The sequence below is a fragment of the Symphodus melops genome (assembly GCF_947650265.1).
Source record: "Symphodus melops genome assembly, chromosome: 13".
Taxonomy (NCBI): Eukaryota; Metazoa; Chordata; class Actinopteri; order Labriformes; family Labridae; genus Symphodus; species Symphodus melops.
Genome location: NC_136703.1, coordinates 3,180,753 through 3,206,170, shown reverse-complemented (window position 1 = coordinate 3,206,170; position 25,418 = coordinate 3,180,753). Strand labels below are relative to the sequence as shown.

At 43.6% G+C, this 25,418-nt stretch overlaps 2 protein-coding genes across 2 annotated transcripts in view; one reads left to right on the top strand and one right to left on the bottom strand.

Moving 5' to 3' along the window:
• Positions 1-61: 61 nt before the first annotated feature.
• On the top strand, positions 62-16,121 carry tti1 (TELO2 interacting protein 1). The gene is made up of 14 exons (XM_079360476.1): positions 62-371; positions 898-1,637; positions 2,175-2,512; positions 2,598-2,865; positions 3,379-3,559; positions 3,799-4,091; positions 4,275-4,691; positions 5,038-5,197; positions 5,554-5,724; positions 5,926-6,077; positions 6,249-6,389; positions 7,265-7,469; positions 13,359-13,446; positions 15,080-16,121. The coding sequence occupies exons 2-14, from the start codon at positions 912-914 to the stop codon at positions 15,309-15,311; spliced, it is 3,372 nt and encodes a 1,123-aa protein (XP_079216602.1). The 5' UTR covers positions 62-371; positions 898-911; the 3' UTR covers positions 15,312-16,121.
• A 2,079-nt stretch (positions 16,122-18,200) lies between these two features.
• The window catches only part of vstm2la (V-set and transmembrane domain containing 2 like a), a 38,047-nt gene continuing 30,829 nt past the window's right edge, over positions 18,201-25,418 (bottom strand). Inside the window, exons 2-4 of the mRNA XM_079360522.1 lie at positions 24,779-24,948; positions 23,849-23,893; positions 18,201-20,700 (exon numbers count right to left, since the gene is read on the bottom strand). Of these exons, the coding sequence (XP_079216648.1) occupies positions 20,233-20,700; positions 23,849-23,893; positions 24,779-24,948 (683 nt within the window). The 3' untranslated portion in view covers positions 18,201-20,232. The remainder of the gene's footprint in view (positions 20,701-23,848; positions 23,894-24,778; positions 24,949-25,418) is intronic.

The window sequence follows — 25,418 nt, the reverse complement described above, 5'->3', positions numbered from 1 at the left end:
TACATGTTCTAATCATTAAACAGTTTTCACCTAATACTGCCCATATAACGTCGAAAATGTTTCATTCTGGTGTCTGAAGTTAACCTTCCTTATAATAAGGGCAGAGATTATCTAAAAATACAGTTCCCAAGATTTTGTTTCAGATCCTTAAACTGTCTTTGGTCTTATTTTGAAAATAAATCACCAAACCCGGAAGTTGTATTGCTACTTCGTCAAACATGTGCGCCCAGATGCAGAATGATGACGCTTCTCGTGGCAGGAGTTCAGTAACTTAGCCACTATTCTTTACATTTTTTTAATGTTTAAATCAAACCGTCATCTACGGATTAATCCTCCGCCTGGATGGCTCACTTGTTTTAACTGACGTGACGGTAGGCTTCCTGTTTGTTGACGCCAGGGTGCAGCATGCTTGGTGCTGTCAGCTCACTGAAGAGACTGCATCGATGCTTCAGATGTTAATGTGCAACATAATGTTGTTATGCATCTGTTTCCTGACATTAGAGACGATCTATGATTGACTTGTATTTCAAAACATCAAACCTGAATGTAAAGGTAACACTAAACATGCTGACATGTAGTTTAGTGGATTTGCAAATATCTAAATGACCACAAGAGTAAAGTAGCCCTTCTTCACTTCTTTACCTGATCACGATGAGCATGATCAATAGTGGCAGCTTTCAGAAATGATTTCTCATCTTGATCACTTGATCAATCTATCAGGACATGGTACATTTTAAGTTTACCTGCAACCTGCACAGGCAGTTCTGTCAACATAACTTTGTGTTTGTATACAAACTGTCATTTAATCTGTTCACATTTGATTAATCCTTATAGGGGTAACGTGTTATTTATTATTATTTTTATTTTTCTAATTGCACCTTCCTCTGCCTGGTGAAGAAAGCCCTGCTGTCATGCCTCCCACCATGGCTCAGATCAGTGATCCAAAGATTGCGTTTGCCTACCTTCGCCCGGCGTGTGTCCTGCTCACCCGCGAGCCCACTGTAACCAACGTAGACACCCTGAGCACCCAGCTGAAAGAGGTCAACGACGCTACCCTGCAGCAGCTCCAAGACTATGTTCTGTTCCCTCTTCGTTTTGTCCTCAAAGTGCCCGGGCCAAAGAAAGACAAGCTAGTTCAGGCTGTGGCTGAAGCCATCAGCTATGTCCTAGAAAACACTTGTGTCCAGAGCTGGGAGACCCTCCACGACCTCCTCTCTGAGCTCTGCCTCTGCCTGTGCTCGCCAACCGACCTCGGGAAACCTGCAGATACATCAGAGGAGCTGCAGTCAGCTGTGCTGAGCTGCCTAAATGCACTTCTTCACGCTGCTTACGGTGATATATTCTTCAAACTCTTTGAACCCGTTATGCTGCCCGGACTTGGAGCTGCCGTCTCCCTGCTGCTGGCTTTAGCAGAGAAGACCAAATCTCGAGATATTCAGGTGTCGGCGTTGAAGGGCCTCCAGGCTCTGACTCTGCAGTGTGACTGTGATCAGGACCACATAGTACCAACCTCAGAGGAGAGGCTCATGATGGGCAGCATTGTGGCCTCGTTCTTACCTGGGATCTCTGTGACTGTAGCCAGGATCATTACAGGAGATCTGAGACAAGGCCACGCAGTGACAGTGAGGGCCATCAAGGTACCGTATCTCTGTTATCACTGCATGTTTTATTGTGGTGTCATGCTGGAATACATTAACAGTGTTTAACTTAATAGAAATGATTCCTCATGTCTGTACTTAATAACTCCGAGCAATCTATTGTTATCAAGTAACCAATTCAAATAAACAGCATATAGATGCAAACTGTGTATATATTTGCCCCCACCACCTGAGAACAAAGGAGTCTAATAAAATTACCAGCTTGGCAAAAATGAATAATACACAACCTCTTTCTGTTGGATGGATGAGGATAATAAATACATTAGAGGGAAAAGTGTTGCTCTCCATAAGGTGGAGTCTGGTTAAGATGCTGTGGACTCAGTTTTTAGAGCAAGCTCAATGTTCAGCAGCTTTTTAGTTCAAACAGATTTAGATAAAATTGTGTGGTTGCTGTTTATGGATATTTCCCTGCAAATTAAATATGTCGACCATTATTGAGTCTACAGTAATGGAAAAAAGTGATCATTATATCCTCTGTTGTGGCACACAGTCATCTCTTCTCCTTCTTATTTGCAGGTTTGGTCCAGGACTGTGGGACTTGTCTTGGATGACGCTCAGCTTCAGGACGCTGAGCCCAATAAGACTCCGTCAGCAGAACTCGGCAGAATCGGCCAGCTTGTGGTCCATCGCACAAAAGACTGGGTGAAGCATACAGCAGTGAAGCTGTGTATGCTTCTGAAGAAGATCATCGCCTGCACCTCTGCTCACCAGCACTGGAGGGTCAGACTGGAGATGGTGGAGCTGGATGACCACCTGCTGGACAGGTGTAGCCAGTCCTTGAAACAGTGTGTGGGACCCTTACTGGAGGCGCTGGTGGGAGCAGTCAATGATGAGGAGCCCAGAGTCAGAGAGAGGTTTGGCTTTTATGTAAGGGCAAAAGTAAAGGTTTAGACTACTTGATAACAAGGTGTTTGATGACACTTGTCTCCTGTCGTCCAGGTGTGAGCTCGCTCTCAGAGCGGTGTCTCTGAGAAATCAGAGCAGCAGTGATAACAGTCGCAGGACTCAGACCTTCACTGACGTGCTCTCAGAGAATCTCCACTCGTTGGCCACCTCGCTGCCCAGACTGATGAGGACCTCGGACGACCAGAAGAAGCTGTTTGTCCTCAGCGTGTTTCTGGGTTATATCAAACTGCTGGGACCGCTTGTCTCTGTGGTGCTAAACTCAGCAGCACATTTAGAGAGGATTTCTAAAGCGTTAATGCAGGTAAAGGTTTTCATAATATATTTTAAATTATCTTTAAAAAAAACCAACAACTTCATAAATGTTGTTTATCGCAGCAAGTTGTGCTATTTCTCTAAATAAAAGGAGGCTGAAGTTCTAGTGTTTATCATTTACATGTTTTTGATTTCAACACGGGAGTGTTCATGAAGTGAATGCATCCATGAGACTGAACTGTCCTGGACGTTCTTCACTTTTTAAAAGATCTGATTGGATGTCACTTGGGGGGCGGGATCAGTGCATGATGGTTTACAGGCCGTGTGGGGTCTTATCTATAATCAATGAAGTGTCCTCTGGTGATTACATTGAAATGACCGCAGGAATGTAAGGAAGGTTCAGGCCGTGTAAAGTGACAATCCTCATGGAGTCTGAATTCGTCTGCTCTCTCGTCTTGTCTCTGATTGGTTACTGCAGATAACTTTAGCCTCGGTCTAAAGATGTTACAGGTGAACACAAAGATCAAGGTGTTCAATGATGCTCGTCTGTGTGCCTGCTCAGGTGCTGGACCTGGACGTGATGGATGTTCGCATCGTGGAGGAAAGGAGTTACGCTGCGGCCATAGAGACAACATCCCCGGGCTCCGCTGACTCGTGCTTTACTCACACACAGAGGAAACACTTTCTCTACTTCACTGATAAGAAGATCTTCTCTGTTCTCATGGAGATCTGTCGCACTCTGGGTACGAGTGAAGTTTGATATGATCTACATTACACTTCTCGCCCCTCTGGATGCATAACTACTGTATACGCTACATCGAAATGATTCACACAAAGAAGTTATATAAAAAGTCACAGATTTTAAATACTCGTTACAGAGTGAAGCAAGGCCAGCTATATATTGTGCCTCTTTGTTTACTTATTTTTGTAAAGATTGACAGCCCTCCTATAACAAGCAGCTTTTCTTTTTTCTTATCTTTAGGTTACTATGGAAACCTCTACCTGCTGACAGATCACTTCCTGGATCTGTACCGGCAGTCTTCGTCATACAGAAAGCAGGCGGCCATGGTGCTGAACGAGCTTGTGAGAGGTGCTGCAGGCATTGATGTGCTAACAGACGGTCAGAGTTTGACGAGTCCAGACCGAGGACACTCGGTGAACCAGGAAGATCTCACTGCTGCAGTGTTGTCTGTGATGGAGGAATACATTAGTCTGAAGAACTGGCACTTAATAACTGTGAGTGAGGAGACGGAAAGAGACCGACAGGACCAGCAGGTGAGGACGCTGTCTTCTGGGAAGGCTTTGAAAAATTGACCTTGGATGCAGGTTGACAAAACCTTCAAATATCAATAATCAACCAGTTTGAGGCACATTTAAAGGAGTAGTCCGTCTGTCTTTGAGTCCCAGAAAAAACGGGATGATGTACGCTCACTTCCTGTGTCTTCTGTGTCTCCGTAGCTCCTCAGCCCGTCCAGACTGCTCTCCATATCCAACAGGGATTTCACCCACTCTGAATCAAACTGTCTTCAGGTGATTTCTTCTAAAATAAGCTCTCCGTCTGCCTCGACAAACACCTCCACGGTCCACCAGCTCAACAGTAACATCTGGCAGCTGTGCATCCAACTGGAGGGCATCGCCTGCTTCGCTCAAACTCTGGGGCGTGACTTTCGTCCATTACTGATGACATCACTGTACCCCATTCTGGAGAAAGCTGGGGAGGAGACACTTTTGGTCAGCCAGGCGGCGCTGGGCTCCATGTGGGACATCAGTAGAGCCTGTGGTTACCCCTCCCTGAAGGAGCTGATCAATGAGAACTCTGACTACCTGCTCAATGACATTTCACTGAACCTGCAGAGGCTCAGCCAGCATCCACAGGTAACATGTTTACAGTTAGGCAAGCTATTAGTATGTGCAGTTATACACAAGAAGAATATAACACAGCAGCCGACGTCATGAATTCTGTTTACTGAGGCAACATTTCCTTTTGGTCAATCAACATATTTAGAGATTTACAGAACAGCAACAACAAACATGTAATCCACTCAGCTCCCAGGTCTAGAGTCTAAATGTTAATGTTTAATTTAGATTAATAATAGATGATAAAAACAGACGTATCTGTCCCTAATTGTCCGTCCACTTGTCTGCATTTTAAAGCACTAACAAAAACCGTCTTTGCCGTCCCCTGAACTTGTATTTAACCCGCTCCCGTGTCGTTGGCCAGGCTCCGCGGGTGTTGACAGTGATGTTAACGCACTCCGACTGCAGCCTGCTGCCTCTGGTCGGAGACATCGTTCAGGATGTGCTGATGGCTCTGGATCTGAGCTACGACCACGCCGCTGCTCTCTTCTGCTCCGTGCTGCACGCGCTCATGAAGGCACTGGGTGAGCCTTCAAACAGGGATGTCCACATTTATCCTAACGTGCTGTTAGAGGGGAAAAGGACGAGGACAAAGCTGAATCCGGCTTTTGTGACTCTTCTATTCCCATGGCATTGTGTTACATGGAATATTGATTCCCTACTGCATGTTGTGTAAGCATTAAAGAGGACATATTAAAGACAAGAGCGTCGAAAAATAAGAATCCAGAGAAGTTTGAAGACTCCTGATTCTGCAGCTCGGTGAAAGAAAAGACCTTAAAAACCAGCATCTTTTGTTGTTTGATTTAATGGTGTTCTCTGACAAGCTTTAAAAACCTGACTGTGTCACATAACTAAACTTGGTGATTTTCCTTTTTTTAAGCGAGATGGTTTCCTCCCAGTTGTGGTCGCACAACGGAGTCTGCCCAATCTGAGAAATCCTCCCGTCATGAGGAAGTCTTCGACCTCCGCCAGTTCATGCTGGATTACAACAAGCAGAAAGAGCTGGCAGAGGGCGTCGGAATAGAGGAGGAAGCATCCATAGAAGATCTCGGTAATACAGCTCGCAGCCTGTTTGAGGATAGAAAAGAAATGATATCTGACACTGTTGAGGTTGTATGACAAGACACTTTTCAGAGGCAGAACTTAGTAATGGGGATAGGAAATAAAGAATAAATAAAAACAATAAACACCAACAACAATATAGTGTTTTCAGTCAATCATCTTCTGTGTCACCCTCTCTGCCTCTCATCAGAAGCCCCTCCCCCCATGGAGGGTGAGGATGCTGAAGACATGTACGATGCCGATGTGAAAGCCGAGCTCCCTCCTCACCTCAGCATCACCAAAGACGTCATGGAGCGCTGCATTCACCTGCAGTCAGACCCCAGCCTGAGGGTCCGGCTCAAGGTACTGCAGCACGCGTCTCTATGTTGATGTTTCTGTTTTAATATAGCATCCCTGTGCAGCACCTTTTAACCTCTGTATTAAAGTATTTTTTATAAATAATGATAGCTTACTAACTAAGTGTCTCGAAGTGAAAGCAGTGGATTAAGTGTCCCTCTGCTTGACTCACCTCAGGTCCTGGATGTGCTGGAGCTTTGTGTTTGTGTTCTGAGTGAGAGAGAAAACGAGCTGCTGCCGATGGCTCATCGCTGCTGGCCCCCCCTCCTGCAGAGACTCACAGCTGACGACCCTTTAGCAGTCCTCAGAGCCTTCAGAGTAAGTGAATGTTAACTTTATAAATAAGGCATGCATTCACATCTGGAGTCTCTTATTGTTTGAAATAACTAACCGTTTGTGTTAAAGATGATCAGGAGCCAGGATGTAAAACTGCAGCAGACGTAAAGATCTGACAGCATTTTAAATCCAAATAAACTTTAACACTGAAATAATTGTGATTTTAACTTCTGATTGACTATTTCTTAGTTTATTTATTAAAATGTTTTTAGAAAGCATTTCCAAATAACAAACTTGTTAAATCTTTATTGTTTTTTTCATAACTAACATAATGTAATGATAACAGTTACTTACAGTTGAATAAAGACAAATGTAAGGTATAGTACAGGAAAAATAAAGTGCAGGTTGTAGGGTGAATTCAGAAGCACAAACGAAGCCTGGGAGGATCCACGAGGACACTGCAGGTAAAATGTTTTTAAAGGAGAAACTCAGGATGCATCCTCGAGTGCGTGCAGTAAACGAGATAAAAGCTGCAGTTCTTTGAGTGTCGGCTTGAGGCTGGGACATTTTTTATTAGTCAGCTGTTTTGATTCATGAAGGATACCAGTTATGTATAATTAGCGGCGTGCCTGATCTGACGTGACGTGTTGCACAAGGCTTAAGGTCCGCCTCCTTTCCAGCTCTTTGACTGTCTATCGGTTGGATTAAAGTTTGATAGACTCAGTTTTAAATATGGCGACCGTCATGGATAGGTTTCCCAAGCAGTCCTTTAGGAACCATTGGGCGACGTTACCCAGGTTGCGTCGTGTTTATTTACAGTGTATGGTGACACTACACGGACAGCTTGTTCTGCACTTCCTTTAAAGACTTGCTGTGTAAATGAATACATGCTCTCTCTCTCTCTCTCTCTCTGCCAGGTGCTGTGCACGCTGGGCGACAGGTGTGGGGACTTCCTGAGGAGGAGGGTCTCTAAAGAGGTTCTGCCCAAACTGAGCTCCTCGCTGACACGACAGGCTCCGATTAGCGCCAAAGCCGGACCCGTCTACACACACACCCTGGCCTACAAACTACAGCTGGCTGTTCTCCAGGGGCTGGGCTCACTGTGCCAGAGGCTGGACCTGGGTAAGAGAGAAGAACACACCACCCATACATCCACAGGGTAACAATGATCCCATCGTCATGATAGTATGTAACCTTTCTTAATCAAGATTAAGACATTATGCATATCAGGCAGAACATATTAAAGCAGTTCTGCAGGTGGAGTATGGACGGTGAGAGCCATGGAGGGAGGCAGCTTAGCCTTCCTAAGGAGTCGTGGGTCTAACTTGACGAAACACCAGTGAAGGGAGGAGCCTGCTGGATCTCCCCCTCCAGTCATGTGTTGGCTCTTGCTTCACATCTAGTTTTACAGTTCGTCACGTGACACACCTAAAAACACACACCTTACCCACCGTGCTCCTGACCGCTGTAGTGCCAATATTTTTCTACTTCACATCATCTCAATATCGTCCTATTTTCCAGCGTCCAGCGTGAGATCTGTTCGAACAGGCTGTTAAAACTGACCTCAAGCTAATATCGCGAGATGTCTAAAGCATGAAGGGGCGTTTAGAGAAACTGACGCAGATTTTTATTTTTCTGTGATAGTATTTTGAGTTGTGGGAGCCATTAGGTGCCATGTGGAAGGGTAGATAGAATCAGTATTGTCACTACTTGGAGGTTGCATGTAGGAGGCTGTGGTTTGGGTCGCTGCGACCGAGCACCAGGTGGGAGGTCAGGTGGGTATCAGGATGAAGTGACAATGACTGTGTAAGGAAGAGAGTTTGTCACTAAGCGCTCATCCTTCTTTTTGGGGCTCAAGTTTATATCTTAAACTGGTGGAATTAAATCATACACACGAAGTTAACAGGAAAAAAACGTTGTACCTTCCAGAGAGCACTTTGACTCTTTTACCACCAGATGGCACTCTTGTATTACAATGAAAATCCAGGAAGGGGTAAAGTCTGCTTCCATTCTTCTGCTGAGTTTTATTATAAAGATCTGAGATTCAGTATAATCTTACATCTTGAAAAATCGAGCTGTAGTGCAGCGGTTTTTACTCGCTCGATGAATCACTTTCATCAGATCTACCTTCCTTTGTTGATGGCACAGACTGCGCCTCAACACATCCAACACGTTGCAGTGTGAAACAATTATCCATGCCTTTACGGCTCAGGCATCACATCGCACAAGGCTCGATGGAATTTCAAAGTGGCCGTGCTTCAGTTCAACACATTTGGAGGATGACTTTGATCGCACAGTTAGCACAGCTAGCTCACCAACACGATCACACAACAAAAAAAAACACTGCAGCAACAACTGCTCTCCCTCAAGCTCCACTTCACCACAAACAAGCACGAAAACGCTGTGAAATCTGCAAGGCAGCAGCAAACGAAGAAGCCACAGAAGAGTTTGAATAAGTCAGACATCGAACTGGTTTGGAGTTGTGCATTTTGTGCTTTGCGTAGTTCCAGTCACTCTAAGTGTCCTGGTGGCAGAGAAGCAGTGTGTTACCGACGAGCTAATCATGAGCCGCTCGTGTAATTGTCCATCAATCATTTTGTTCATTTAGCACGGGGACGTCCCTGTCATACCGGCTTCAGATTGATCCAGCTTTCTAACACTGCTAAATACAAACTGAATGTACCGGGGAGCTGGAGCGTCATTCTTCGGCGTGCGACTTCCTGACCCTTCGGTTTGAGTTGAATATGTGTAGGGGTGGAAGGGAGAAGTGCTTTTAAAACTACTTGATGGAGATATCTGTCTCCTTAAAGGGAAATGTGGTGATTGCAATCAGCTATAGAGATGAAGGGACACAATTGTTTCCATGCTTTAAGTGGTAATCATAAGTACTCCTGCTTTCCACGGACAGTGTGAAAGGGAAGGTTGAAGCAGCGATAAATCAGTGCACAGAAGTTTCACACTACCATGATGAAATTCTGCAGTTTAAATAATACAGGATAATCTTATTTAATCTCATTGTGTTATATGACAATGATTCCACGAGTAAGACCTGGGTTTTGATTTTGAGTCGCAGTATCTTCTCTCGTTTTTCATCCCCGATGTGAAGCTGATGGTGTGAACCTCACTCACGCCTTGCAGCCTGCTGCTGGAGCTCCTCATTGAGGGTGAAAAGTTTTCTGCTGTTAATAGAAACACTCAGTCACAGAGGAAGCAGGCGCTTTTTTTTCTCCCTGCAAGGCCATCGTAGCAGTGACAGGGCTGCAGTTCAAGAGGAATTTCCAACAGTGGGAATGAAGAAGGAAAAATGTAGATTCTATTAAATGTCTTTAAAATAAGAGTTAATACGAAAAGATTGAAGCAGTTGTCTGAAGAACACCAGAGAGGATGAAACAGTGGTGTGTGTATCTTGTAGTGGGGTGTGTGTGTGTGGTGAAGTCAGTTTTAGTGTCTTGTAGTAAGTGGGGGGTGAACAGGTCTGCTTGAACAAGGGGAAGACTATGCTGCAGTGATGAAGAGGGGATTCTTGTGGGGATTCTTTGTGGTTTTGGAGGAAGAGGAACACTTCTGGATTAATACTCTTTACTTTACTAGTCCAGGTTTGGTTAGTTTAGTTAGTTAGTTAGTTAGTTAGTTTGTAAGCCCTCCAATCCCTTCTGCAGCAGAGCTCGTCTATCAGAGTTAGTGCTTTCACTTTTTGAGCTTTGAAATGTGGTGCAAAGAAAAGGTGAGAAACACCATCATGTGTGCAGCAGCTGAGAAGCCATCTGTGCCTGTCTCTAATTGTAGAGGAAATTTGACATATGGTGTTTGATCTGATGAGTTCGAATCATTTTTCCACTTTGGTACAGAAAAATGAGTTTTAGGACCCTCAGTTCGAGTCGAATCACTCCAGCACAAACACTCGGCGCTAAAGTTCCCCGAGCATCGTGCCAGGCTTTGTTTCAAAACATTCAACAAATCTGCAAAATGTTATCTTTCCTCAACTTTGTTTTCAAACACAGACTGCTGTGGTGTTAAGACTCGAACACGGCCGTCTTTATCCTTCCTACCCTGTACTCACATTAGCATTAGCATTAGCATTTAGCAGCTTAAGAGCGGAATATTTGTGGAGACAAACTTACTTTAAACTGACTTACAGAGCCTGAAGCTCCCCAAGGACCATCTCATTGACTGTTTAGTGTTTCACATCTGGCCCCTTACTTCGAATGAAACTCAAAGAAGTATACGGTAACCCCTTTTAGGGGGATGTTTGTTGGTTTTACAAAGTCCGCTCATCTCTCAGCAAGTGAGCAGTCGATCCATTTCCATCCCATGTTTCTCTTCTCTCTGTCCATGACAGCCTCCCACATGATTGGCTTATAAGATGTGTGTCTTCACTCATGTACAGGTGTAACTCATGATGTGACTGTTTAGGTTTTTAAGTTGTTGTTTTGTTCATGGTTGCACGTACATTGTTGTGTATTTGTTGGACAGACCAAAAGTGTCTCTCCTTGAACGAGTGATTGCATCGACTTCAGGTCTAAGACGAAGCAGAGAAAGTCAAACTCTGTCTTCAGGAGTGGGCCGACTTTCTGTGACAGTTTAATGTCCGTGCAGTCATGATGGACATATTTAAGCTGTTTGAAATCCAAGGACACGAGTGCGCAGTGTGTCTGTGCACAGGGTGCTCGTGTGTCCAACGATGAGAGGGAAACACAAACCCTGCTCTGTGCTCTCTCACTGCTAACAAGGAGACAGTTATGTCTTAACTCTTTCCCATTGGGATTAAAATTAGAGATACACTGAGGCATCGGTTCATCATCGACCCCGCTGACGGCATGACCCGACTGGCGCGTGGCGTATGAGGAAGCTTTGGCTTACAGAACAAACATCGGCATTGGCAATCGGCTCAATTGCTTTTCCAAACATTGGTGTCAATATCGGCCCTGATTTCCCCGATCAGTTCATCTCTCATTCAAATGTATAACGACCCTCAAGGTTCATTCAGAGAGTTCCTTCTCCTCTTTGGACTTCATGTGGTGATTCTGTCAGATACTGCCATGTAGTGAACTCTGTGTACTATTGGGTAGCGCAAGCATTTCAACAAGGTCAGCTGAAATGAAACAGCTATTTACAAGATTCACCACACTGAACCACTGACACACTCTCCTCTGGTTACTTGTTGAGCCGGTTTATTATATTTCCAAGTTTTTCTGATCCAACGACACTCGTTTTTCTTGCTGAAGTTTTATTTGAAGAAGACGAACACTTGCCGCTGGAACCTGTGACCCCCATTTGAAATGATGTGGACATCGCCATCATGTCCTCCTTTGCCGCTGTGTGTCAAAAATAATCCGTTGAGCTTGAAAATGTCGAGTTTTTTTGGAGAGTTGGAGGATTTTTTTGTCGACTTATTTCAAGTGACCTGTTTCGCTCCAAAAACCTGACACGCGTTCCTTGTGTTTTTCATCGCCTTCATGGGAATACAACCTCCAACCTATTTTGATTGGGATCCTCCTGGTACTCATGAAGCATCATTTCCAGATTGCAGGGTCTTAAAATAGCATGTGTAATCACCATGTTGTGTTTAATTCATTAAGAAAAACTGTGGATGGCAGAAAAGACGCGCTAACGACCGCACGACCACTGGAGACTACAAAAAGGCAACTGCAGCAACATCACTTCCTACGAGCCTTAAACCACTGATGTGCAACCAAGAAAAAAAAAAAAAAACATCCTTTTAAGATCCTTGTGCTGGATTTTTTTCCCCTCTCAGTGGCACTTGACAGGCTGCTCCTTCACATTAGAACGAGGGAGACTTGGCGTTGAAACCGGACAGAATGTGAAGGAGCCGGAGAGAAACAGTCAGCGGCTGCAGCCTCGCTCATGTGAATACCGATTTGGCTACAGCTTACCTCTGGGACGCCCGCAGCAAGCCAATTACTGAGCCCCAGTCACAGAGAGAGAAAGACAGAAACCCAGATTGACTGAAGCAAATAATACGTTTCAGCCCCAGTGCTAGATTCAACTCCAATTCCACCCTGTTCTTCATTTACCACTAAATCAAACAGCACCTGGCCCCTCTCCTCTTAAGTATTTCTCACTTCTCTGCTTCCCTCCCAGCACCTTGATTGCACAAAAGACTACAGGCTACAAGAGCGGCGACAGCAAGGGAGGAAGAAAGGAGGATAAAAGCAGTCGCTAAATAATCCCATTTAACTCTGAAATGTGCACTGCTGCTTTTATTCTTGACACACAGCGAGCAGGCCCGGTTCAAGCCGAGTGTGGGTTGAATTGGCAAATAGAGTGAGCGAAGAGGGAGAGAGAGAGAGAGAGACGTGTTTTGAAAATGAGGCTTGAAAGGCAGCCCACTATGCAGCTTAGGGGATCTCTGAGGGTCTGCTGGGAGATATGGAGGGAGTGAGAGATGGGGAGAGGAGATGAAAGAGTGGCGAGAAGTCAGGTGGGTGGAGCGAGCGAGTGAGAGAGAGAGAGCTGGCAAGGTTATGAAAGGTGCGTTTAAAGAAGGGGAGAATGGAGGCAAGTGGGCCCGTGTATGTAAGACTGCAGGTGGCGTAAATAAAAATAGATGAAGAGGGAGGAAAAAAGATGTCACCCTGTTCACACACACATCCACTCCTCACAAGAGGGTCGAGTGAAGTCGTGTGAAACAGCCTGCTGTGAAATCTCTCCTCAGCCGTCTCAGCAGTTCCTCTCAGCTCATTAGGAGTTCGAGAAGGTAAAAGTCCTGGCATGTTCCACTTCTCCCCCCCCCCTTTCCTCTTTCATCTTCTTCTCTTTCCCTTTTATCTTTCTTCCTACTCGTTTTCCAATCAACCGTCGTACCGAGCGACGCAGTTTGCCGGCAACTGTGATTACATATGCGCTTTCTGAGAGCTGTTGAAAGGAGCTGAAATTGCCTGAGATTCTTCATCATCTCTGACTGACGTCGGTATAAAATTCTCTTTGTCTCTGCAGAATTGAAGGACTACGCATGTCTCAGTCCAGGTCTTTTTCTTTTGTGTGTTTCAGGTGAAGCAGATGTGGACGCTGTTCGTGAAGCCTGCCTGCCCTACCTGAGCTGTAGACAACCAATCAGAGTGCAGGAGGCCAGCGTGAGGTGAGGCTTCATCCAGGTCATTTACAGTGTTGAAATGTTGAACAACTCTTGAGCCTTTCACAGGATCAGATTTTGAAAAAAGCCAAAATTCTGTTTCTTAACTTTTGACCTCCGTCATAGTTCATATTTTATAACTGCAGTCGACGATAAACCCTCGGCATGAACGACAACATGACGTGATGAGTCGTGACAGGACAACAAAATGTACTCCAGCTGAAATCATTCTCCTGATTGTCAGAGCGCTCTCCGTTGACCGTCTGTTCTAGTGGGACACGTCTGAAGCTCTTAGCGTCATTCTTCCTTCCAGGGCTGCAGGATAGGACGAGGAACAACAGGATGTGACGTCAGACTTCTTGCCATGAATCTGACGAACAGCACCCTGGGATCTGTTTATTTCCCTCTGAAGTCCTGAATGTTGTCCATCTTATCGTCAGTGTGTGAGCCGTCTGGCAGTGTAGATAAGCGCTGTAGCTTAACTGTGTTGTTATTCATTGAGTGTGAAACGTGCCAGAAATCAGCAGAAAATCACTCCTAGAAGTTTCACCACTTGTCTTCTTTTGCTTGATATTTAATAGGCTGCTTAACATGATGTAGTGATATGGATACCTGAGCTTTAACCGTGCAGACGTATCGTTGTCACAAGAAGGCCTTGATTGAACATCTCTCACTTTTAAGTTGTTGAATTTTTTTTCTTGAGACATTGGAAACGAAACCCCCCCCCAACCTCAACCGGAAGGTCAGGGGTTCGATCCCCAGCTCCTGCAGCCACATGTCTGACGTGTCCTTGGGCAAGACATTTAACCCCAAGTGACTTCTGCTGCTTTGTTGGTGGCGTATGATTGGATGAGTTAGGACTCTTTACACAGCGGCCTCTACCATCAGAGGGTGCAGGTGTGACCTGAGGTGTAAAAGCCCTTTGAGTGGTCAGAAGACTTGAAAAGCAGCAGACAAGCTCCAGTCCATTCACTAACTCATTATAGAAATGTAGTCATGGAGTGTGCAGCCTGAAGAGACATTTGGATCCTGCTTCTGTCTCATTAATAGAAGCTTATCAGCACTTCACTTCCTGCCGCCCCTTTGAAATGTTATCTTCTCATGTTTTATACCTTTTATATACATCAGCAGAGATCCTTAAAGAGGGCAGTTAAATTAATAAATACATTTAAAGGACAAAGGCTGCAGTGCACTTTAACCTCAGAGAGTGTGACTTACAATGCCAACATAATGAAGAGGAGAAAATACAATCTTCCTTATACAGTCGTACAAATCATTTCCCCGTTTCAAGCTTTAAACTTTAATTCTGTAGTGCTGGGGGGTGGGGCCGGCTTCCCCCTTCACCTTCCAGTGAAACCTCGAGAATAACCTGAAGCACTTTTGATTCCTGAGGTTGTAAGATTGGGTTTGGGAGAGTTTGTGCCGTTAAGCACGATATCAGAGGTAACAGAAACATCCCGGAGGAAAAGGATGGTGGTGATCTTGTCGTCGAACTGGAGGACTGCAGTCTGAAGCGTAAAGCCGCTCAGTCTGTCACTTTGGATTACATGAAGGTGTTTTTTTACATGCTATAAATGTTAGGCATATTAGCAAAATACAGCCCAGAGCATAATCCTCTCTCTTAAACTCCTCTCCTCAGCGTTTTCCGACACTTAATCCAGGTGGATCCGGATAGCATGTGGTTTACTCTGAATGAGCTTCACTGCCCGACCTCCTACGTCCCACCTCACCCCGACCTCCAACCGGTGCAGCTGAGCGGAACGGGTCGACCAAGAGACGAGTACTTGGATAACGTGCTGAAACTGCTGCAGGAGGAATTTGGCTCGGTTGGCGAGCCGGTCGACCAGCCAGGCCGGCTAATGAGCCAGTGATTGATGTGACTGACTGATCTCTCTCTCAAACAGACGGCTCGCCGCTGACTCCAACTAGTCAATTAACTGAAGGAAAAATCGGACAATTGTGCCAAACAGCAGCCATCAGATACGCTGTGTGATAACCTTCATGGTGTAAACAGCTCTGAGAAGCAGCGAGGTACAAAGGGAAAATGTCAATGAAGCATGCCTCCTGCCGTTCACTCTCCTGCTGCAGGTGTCTGTAGCAGGAACACTTCAGACAGCTCTTTTACATCAGGAGACATGCAGTGACAGTGCTCAAGGGTCTTATTTCAGCACAAGGCTCAGACTGACACTCACCTTTTTCATCCAGTCTTTTGCTTCCTTATGATAATAATGTGCTTTTTTTTTTTTATTCTATTAAGAGAATGTAATATTCAAGATGCAGATCAGAACCTGTGACTCTGACTCTTGGCCCAGACAAAGAGACGGTTCATGATTAATTAAAAACACAGAATAGTCTATGTTTCAAAGAGGTTTTTATTCCACATCATCTCTTAGTCACGAGGGTTGATTCTTGGGGCTAAACTTCACTAAGACACCGATGAATATGAACGATATTTGATTCAGTATCATGGCATCAAAAATGGCTTGGAACCCAAAATGAAGTTATTTCCTGTTTATTAATTCCCAAGAATTGTGAGAAAACTTGTGCACACTGTTTGATTAACAGTGTGAGATTAGTAATACACCAGTGAAGGGCCCATCAAAATGAAATGTACACCTGCTAACCACAGCACACATTAACAGGTGTGACATCATGCAGATAAAACATCACACAGGTCGGGACAGTCGTTGTTCTGTTGGTTTTCCTATTAAAAAAAAAAAAACTTGTAACCCCGCCTCTCGCCAAATGACAGCTGGGATTGGCTCCAGACCCAACAAGAAAACCCCTATATAAGGCAGGGATAGATGGAAACTTCAAAAAAAAAAAAAAAAAAGGTTTAGTATTAAGAAGCCACAATTTTGTAATGGGAAAATGCTTACTAGCAAACATAAGCAAGCAGATCCAGGCCTGAAAAGGATCATCCCTGAGCTGTTTTGCTCTTTATTTTGCCTTTTGAAAACAAAACCTTTAGAGGGATGCAGTGGGCGTAAAAACCCCAAACAGGTGAGGGAAGTCAGACGGGTTTGAGAGAATGCGTTGTCAGTTTTGGTGTCTTCGTTAAATGTTCTTACAAAGGGAAAAATAACGAGTAAGACTCATCTTTTAAAGACGCGATTGGTGCAAAGAAGAGAGGAACTGTGTTTGCACAGGGATGCCCTCGCTTTACCCCTGAGCTCCCCTGCCACCCACAGCACACGGGCTGTCTGCAAATGTATCAGCTTGAGAGGAACACAGGGTCTGGAGGTTGTGCTCCTATTGGGTAATTGAACGTCTCATGACAGGGACATAGACCAATCTATCATTGTACCGGTTATCACTTAAAGCCCTACAGGGCTGTTTAAAACAAGAAAAAATGGAAACTCCCGTCCCCTTATCACGTCACCTTCCTGATGCGAGTGCCCGCAGCCTCCCCACCTCATCGCTCCATAATGAATGTATGAGCCTTCTTGTGTGGAGAAACAAGATCGCCATGTGTTTTGTATTTAGCTGGCCTGGTTTAATGCTAGTGAGTGCTGCACAGCGCCTCTTTATCTCATCCTGTGCTGTTGCTATTTATCCTGCTGCCAGTGCTGACAATAGCACCATTAGTCATCAGCAGCAGCGGAAGGGGGGCTTTGGCAGCACCTATTACACACAGACAACTGCCTAATATCGTTTCTCCTTAATGCACATGAACACACACACACACACACACACACACACACACAGAGCCAGAAGCTTAAGCACAGCTCGGGTAAAGCATAACATAAAGCCTTAGTAACCGTTCGGACATCAACAGAAGCGACTGTAAAGGGTGAGTTTCATGTCTCTGGTTCCCTTTCAGCATCTGGTGTTAAAAGAACGTGGTCTATGGATGTAATCAGTCAAGGAAGATCTGTAATGCAAGGAGAAGTTTCAGTGTTGTACGTATGAGTTTCAGGTTTGTAAATCCGTAAGTGTTTAAATTATAATGGCTGTAATCCTTTCACAACTTGTCTAATTGTTCAGCATCGGAAAAGTCAATATTTAGCGGGAGTCCCAAAAGACCTGGTGCTGTATTTCAAGGTAAACAAAACAAACATTTTTACACAAATAGCAGCCTACCTACAGCTACGTCAACAATGAGGAGTCAAACAAATCCTGAATGGAAAATAAACATTTTCTTATGTTGTGTAAAAAAGCTGGTAATATCTACAAAGAAGTACTTAATGTAGCAGTTAGCATTCTCTCATGACTTGTCCATTTTGATCTTATGAAGGATAAGTTAAGGGTTTGTTAAAAGGCTTAAAACCCGCCTCAGCTCTCAGCTCAGCATTAGATCAAAGTTTGGTTGACTGGAGGTTAGGGTGAGACAGGATCTGCAGCACGGCGATCGCCATCGATGCGACTCCAGAGCTCCCTGCAGTAACAGATGATGGCCACGTTCGTTTTGTTTAAGGTCCTAATCACTCTGGCAATGACAACGCTTCCCTTCCCGAGTGTAATGTTGGAGGAGAAAGGTGAACAGACCAGAGTGTGAGTGAACTGTGTTTGGATCTTTTCCTCGTGTAAGCGTTTAGAGGAAACAAAGCGCATGAATCTCTGGACACAAGAGGCTAGCTTTGTAATGCAACATGAGGCGGGATACAGATGGGTGTAAATCACACTAAAAACACAACAACCCAAAATTCACTCGTGTTTCATATACAATTTATTTCATTTGATAAAGCCATACACTTAGTGTGAGACCAAACATTCTAGAAGAAATGTACATTTCTCTCTTTTTTTTTTTAAACCAGTGATTTCTTCTTTACAAAACATTAAATAAAGAGTTACTCATTGAAACGTAAAAAAAAAAAAAAAACCCACTGATCCCCCTCCCCTCCACCCCAACATCCTTTTTAGTTTACAGGGACTGTCGAGAAGCACATGAGCACTGTCGATCTTCTGATGGATAACACAGCAAGGAAGTAAAAGCCCTCACGGCCTTGAGACGCAGACTGTATTTTAGGCGAAACGACCACCATGTTCAGTGTTACATCAACAACATTTCCCCGTTCCTTCTCGCTTCACTGCTCCAGGCTCGATACAGTGTGCTTCTTACATGTACCTTGTCCCTTTTGATTACTTTAAAGTGGGATATCGTCCAACATTTCAAACAAGCATCAAAGCAAAGAGATTATCATCGGGCTATAAAGTTGGCCGGATTAAAATGGCCTCTGAAACTTTCAACGTCCAAAACTGCATGAATAGCTTCCCACGTCCTCACTCATTAATAACATGGTAATGCTCATGTAGGCAGCCCTGCACATACAGTTCAGTAGTTTAAGAAACACTGATTGAGTACTAAGATACATAAGGGAAACCCCTTTTCTGAGCAGCTATGAAGAGAATGTGTCATTCATCTGTCTGTACAGCACATCTGGAGAGCGCTAAAGCAACGCAACGAGTGACGAACGAGAGCTCTTTATGACAGGACATTCAAAAATGAAAAAAAAAAAAAAAGAAGATGTTTAAAACAGAATGGACTTTAGTTTGAAAAATGAACAGAAACTAACAAATAACAGAAATATCCTTAACTAGCACACTGGCTTTGTGTATGGTTGGTTGAAAAAAGTTTTTAAGAAAATTACCGAACATGCACTCACTTTATTTCGTATTATACAGTCATATTTACAGAGTGGATTAGAGGCTTGTAGTGGAGAGGATTGAGGCTTTTTAAATGATTGACGAGCATCAGAGTAAGAGAGCGAAGCCTGGGTAGAAATACAGCACTGCTCTTCCCAAAAAGTAACTCGCTCCAGGATGGATGGATTTCTTCAGTTGATTTATGGCCACACAGTCGATTCAGAGGAACACCAAATCAGATTTTTAATTTAGTGCCACAGATTTTGATGTTTTCATGGCTTTCCAAACAGGTGGCGGTCCAAATGGAACAACGTGATTGATTTTTTTTCTCAGCCTGAACAACCATGAACGCATCGAACCTGCAGCACAAAGAGGAGGGGGCTGTGAAAAGCTCAAAAGAACTGTGTGGTAATAACAAACTGTGATGTGCTTTGTTTGAGTTGTGCTCAGATGTGTTAAAAAAAAAAAAAAAGGCCACACTTTCCATTGTATTTATTTCCACTCAAAGGAACTGAGGCTTTACTTATCCATGATAGATTTTATCCCTGTGAGTGAACAGAATTAAATATTGAGTTATTGTTTGCAGGTTTTTCACCATATCCATGTCGATTTATCCACAAAAAGATGCAACCAAGCTTGTGCTTTTGGTAAAGAGCTAAGGAATCCGACTGGACCAGAGATCAAGGACAAAACTGCTGACAGTTGAGTTTCATTCAGTGCACCGTCTGAATAAAAGGATCATTTTCTTTGACTGAGCATGGACCCATTTCCAAAAGGTAAAATGGTCTCCTTCTTTCCGAGGGTGCATCAGATGAAAATGTAAGGCAGTGAAAGAAGTATGGGCATGAGCGCAGGGCTGTGTGATTTACAGTGTCTAAAGTACAGAAGAGCATGGGGTGACACTAAGACGAGAGTCTTTTTCATTGGTGCTGAAAACGGAAACAGAGGAGCTCCTTAAATCTACAACAGCCACCCCTTTACCGAATGTCGTGAAGCCAGGCTTTATAGACGGTGAGCAGTCCAACCCAGATCCATGCACGGCAACAAAAAGCTACATTCCAAGCACAGTTGAATAAACTATACTGCACATTTCTAAGTATTTTGGATTTGTACTCTGTGTGGGAAGAATAGCTTTTTATGCTGTGACATACATCAAGTTGTTGAATCCTTGTGTCATCAACCACTCAGGTGTAATTAAGCCATCATCTACAGCGCACAGCTCGGCTCATTGGTGCAGTCATTGTTGTTGTGGTTACTGTCCACATCCCTCTTCCTCAGCTCTCTGCCCGCCTTGTGCTGCTGACCGCTCCCGCTGTGGCTGTGGCCATGGTGGGTTGGCGAAGAGGGACGCTTGCCGTTCTCCTGGTGGTGCCCATGGTTCTGGTGATGGCCGTGAGCGTGCTCTTTGGCGCCTCTGTGAGGCTCCATGCCGTCTCCCTCTTTGAATGGCACACCTTCCTTGGTGTCGTCCAGGGCTTCAAAGTTGTCGTGGTGGGTGCTGTCGATGACTTCGCTCTCCGGCACCACCTGCAGGTAGGCTCTGACGCGGTGGTGGCGTGCGCCTTCGTTGTCACTGAAGTCGATGACGCGGCATTCGTAGATGCCTTCGTCAGATGGTTTGACCCGGGAGAGGCGAAGTTTGTGGGAGATGTTGCTTCCAACGACCTTCACGACCTGGCAGAGGAAGACAACAGGAGAAGATGGTGAGATGACTAACAGAAGCAATCAGAGGAGCGATTTGACAGTCTGAGTGAGTGAAATGTCTTCCTTTATTATCAGTCTTCTTGATAAACACATTTATCAAATGACTGTTGATCCCTCTGTTCTTTTATAGGCGTTGACACAAATAGGTTTACATTCAAAAATTGTTAAATGGTTTGACTATATATAAACTATATGAATGGTAGAATGCACAGTGTCCAAATATTCCATTTTAAAGTGGTACCATGATGCACTTTAATTCTTCCCCAACATCTTCAAGAGTGATTTAAGAACTAAAGGCTGCTTTTTACCGTTGTCATGACGAATAATTATCAACTAAACAAAAATGATGTGTTTGTTGAAGGTCAAAGAGTAACATAGTACAGTAAGATGATCTGGGTATGAAGAATCCTGTTGAGTGTTTTTCATAAAACATTGAAAGCTCCTTTTATTTTAATACTGTTTAAAGTATAAAGGGAAGTTCTTTCTTGTCACCAAATGATTCTAGGTGCTTGCTTGTGATTTTTGGGGTTTCAACATTAAATAACCAAGAGTACAATCGAGACCTGCTCTTTTTTCTAAGTTAACTGAAATAACTTTTGTTTGGCGCAAAACATACTACAAGCTGATTTAAGCAACATTTTTGGAAATGCACGTCTCTAAAAACATTCAACGTACTCAAGATCTCTGCATACTTAAAAATGAACTGGACAATTGTACAGCTATTATCAGTTTAAAAGTGAGCTAACAGTTTGATCTAAAATAGGATTTGAGAACTTCAGCATATGTGTGATTCTGAAATGTATTCTGTTGTGTAGCCCAGCCTTCTCTGAGCTAATCACACCCAGACATGCACTATCAGACAAAGGTGCTGCTTTACAGTTTCTATTTGTGGCCTTGAAAGTATGAAGAGACTTCATCTCGGAGGTAAAAGCTTTGCAAGTTAACAGCGCAGCAGTCATTACAGTCTCAGGCTACATCATTAGATGTGACGCACAGAGATATAAATACGACTTCCTTTATCATCCACCTTCCTCCCAGTGACGCCAGTGGAGGTACAGTACGTATGCTAAAGATGGTCCTTGTATGAGTGTGACTGTATGTGAAAAATAGACACTCAGTGCTGTTTTGTTTCATTGTGCATACGTTTGTGTCGGCATACATGTGAGCAGCTACTGTGTTTTTGTTTGACTGTATGGATGACAGCCAATATCCATTATATACAGAAAGCTCATAATGATTTTCCAGCTGTAGAGCCTGCAGTGATCGGCTTCACACACACACACACACACACACACACACACGCACACTCAGTCACCCAAAGCCCAGCTGGTGCCTTCATTACAGCGAATCAGCAGCAGCCAGACTCTTGGGAGGAAGGGGAGATGCTTCATGTTTTTTAATCTGCATGCACAAACAAAAATTTAAATACATTTTTTACATTGCACATCTGTACCTTTGTATCTTATCAGTTTTTCATTCAGAGCTTTAAATGTAGATATTGAGCAATTAGCCAGATTGATTTTTCTTCCTTCTGTCACAAATGTTAAAGCCTTTGGACATTCGGTGTATTATAGCCATATATTACATTAAATTGTTTATGTTAGATATGTACTGATTGTACAAATTAAGGCCAATATAGATACAAATGTTGTCAAATAAAAACATTTCAAGGATTATGTTGGGGATTTTTATGTCGTTATTAGAGAGAGGACAGTGGATAGAATCAAAAATTGGGAGAGAGAAGTTGGGAATTATATGCAGGAAAGGAGCCACAGGTCATATTCAAACCCGGGTCACATACTTGGAGGACTCCAATACAGATGACTATTGTTTAATTTTTTCATGACTCAAATACTGCCAACATTTTCTTTCACATTTGACCATAAAAAAGGATCAGAGTTTGTCAGACAGGGGACCTCGTCTGCCTTGTAAAAAATACCTTCTCTGAATCTGCAGTTAGGTAGAATGTCAAAACTCATGTTTAAGTGCTAATGTGGAATCAAAGAGTGCAATTTAGCATCTGTAATAATCTGAGGGAAAATAAACATTCACAGCTTCTAAAAATACCAAATTATCTACCTGGCCACGACAACTTGAAAATCAGTTGTCCGGGCTTAAAAAGGATGTTTTCAGTGGACAAAGCTAGAAGATGTAGAAGGAACAGTGTTTCAAACATTCACTTTAACGGGTCACAGAACTGTTATCCAGAAATCTTCACATCTTTACCTGTTTCTAGATTGATTTAAAGTTAGCTGCTCAAAAGCATTTCTAACATGGCCGCCTCCACATTACGACTTCTTCACCCATCCCTGAAACTACATCCATGTTTAATACAGCCTGCGATGCAAACCCAATATCTGTAAAGAACCTTAAGTGGAGATATTTCAACTTTGGATTGAAAATAATTTATAATACAAAAAGTTTACACTCGACATCTTGTTCCCAGGATTAGAAGGCTCTTTAAGTGTTGGGTTTACAGGGGTTTTTTTAAATGGCAGGGGGGAGAATTAGAGATAGGAGGGGTTTGTTGCAGAGATAATTAACAATAATTTACACTCTACTCCCTTCTGCAGCTAATGAGAGGGGAAAAGTTCACATTTGAGTTACAATATGGCGATGCTGCCTAAAGTTCCTGCTGTAGTTTGTTCTGGGAAACAGTACGCCAGGGTGAGCAACTAAAAGTCTCTAGGCACACCGGAGGGAATGTAGAAAGTTGTGCTGACTTCCCAGCCTGTCGCCATCACTGTTTATCACTTGAATGTGCTGTTGCAGTCATAAAGATGCAGGGGCGTTTATGAGAATCTGAAGATGATGCAGTGCAGGCCGTGCCCCCCTCGAGAAGGACACTTAACCACCCACCAGCTCCGGCGCTGCTCGCTCTTTGGCTGACACCGTTATTCTTAAAACCCATCAAGGGTGAAGGGAACATGTTGATGTGTCGTCTGGCTCGCTCACTGCTTCGAGTGAAAATCTGATCCTTGCATGTAATAAACCATAAAAACAACATCTGCACATCATCACAAGAAGTGTAAAAGTATTCATGAGAGGGGGTTTTTTTTGCCTCATGTTTGTCACGTAACATCAAACCACAATAAGCAGTGGATAACGATGAACTCACACTTATCTTTGTAGCATCTTTCGGCATTTCCTCCTCTGGAGCCACCTACAAGAAAAAACACGAGGATTTAATCTCCATGTTCTCTGTAAATGGAAACATACTGCATGCACTCTATTAGAGAAACATGACTGTAAATGATTGCTAACGTTGCTCTGTGACTGCTGGATATGATGTGAATTGTTTGCTGAACATTATAGATAAACACTGCTGGGGAAAATGTTGTGTAAATTATCCATCTCCTTGTATGATTATTCCTGTCCCCGAGGGGACCAAAACTAATTAATGCACTTTGAAGGAATAAATAGAAGCTTAATGGAGCAGTGTGTAGGTCTAAATGGCATCTAGCAAAGAGGCAGCGAATAAAACCAACTTTTAACCACTCCTCTCTCCCTCCTGCCCACCAGTCTTTGTTTAGTCTGTTCTGGGCTAGTCTAGAAACGTGGCTTTGTAACAAGGTAGCCTGCTCCCTCCGCACTTAGAAAAAGCTTATTCTATGGAAATAAAACACACACCTTTAGGTTTTTATGCAGTTAGAAAAACATGCCTATGAATATTATTTCCATTTTTGCAAACAGATTCCCTTAGTTATTACTCACTATAGTAACCCTTTAAATGACGGACACAATAGTCATCATTAAATAGTTGTTAAATAGTATACTAATGCTAACTTGTAGCATACTGGCTGCTTATTAGTACCTTACTCTAACTGTAGTCTAAAGGGTTTAATTACAGCTTATTGATAGTAAGTTAGGACGTAATTAACATGAATTAAGATCATAAAATGCTTTGCTCTATAAAAGTAGAAGTAAGCAAAGGGATATTAAGGTAATATTTAATGTGCAATAACCTTCTAACTGACCTGTCAAACTCTTTATTTGCAGATACAAGAAGGATTACAGAAGGTGTGCAGAGTGCCTGTTATGAACTCACTTCATTGGTTGTCCAGGGCTGTTTGTCCGTCCAGTCCGCATGGTTCCTGATGTACCACCACTGAATCTCCAGGGAATACGAGGGTGTCCCCGCCCCTCTGAAGGAGCACGCCATCTCCACGTCCTGCCCCCTCTGAGCCGTCATATCATGAGGCACCTCCGTGAACATGGCTGAAGGGGGACAGAGACAACGGAGACAAGGTTAACAAAGCGGTCAGTACTGACGCACCTGTTTGTGTTTGAGACGCGTGTTAAAGACAAAAAAAAAAAAAACACTCTTCACCTTTCTTTGGTGAAAACTGATTATTATGACTCTGGATATTCACCAACAAATGTCACAGCAGCACCCAAACAAGACTGCACTGTCAAGACTGTGAGCATCACATTGACGTCCTCTCATCATGTGTGAGAATTCCCTTTCAAACAAGTCCACCAAGTGTTTTTTCCCTCTCGGGAGAGCCTGTGTCTCAAACCAAAATTAAATCAGCACTACGTGATTTCCTGCTTTCTAAAAGAAAAAAACATCAACTTATTGTCAATGAAGTTTAGAGTTTGTCCCAAACTGTCGGTATTTATAGCTACAAATCTATTTTTACACTGAGTCCAAGTTCCCTCCAGTTTTAATTTGCGCAGAGTTCTAT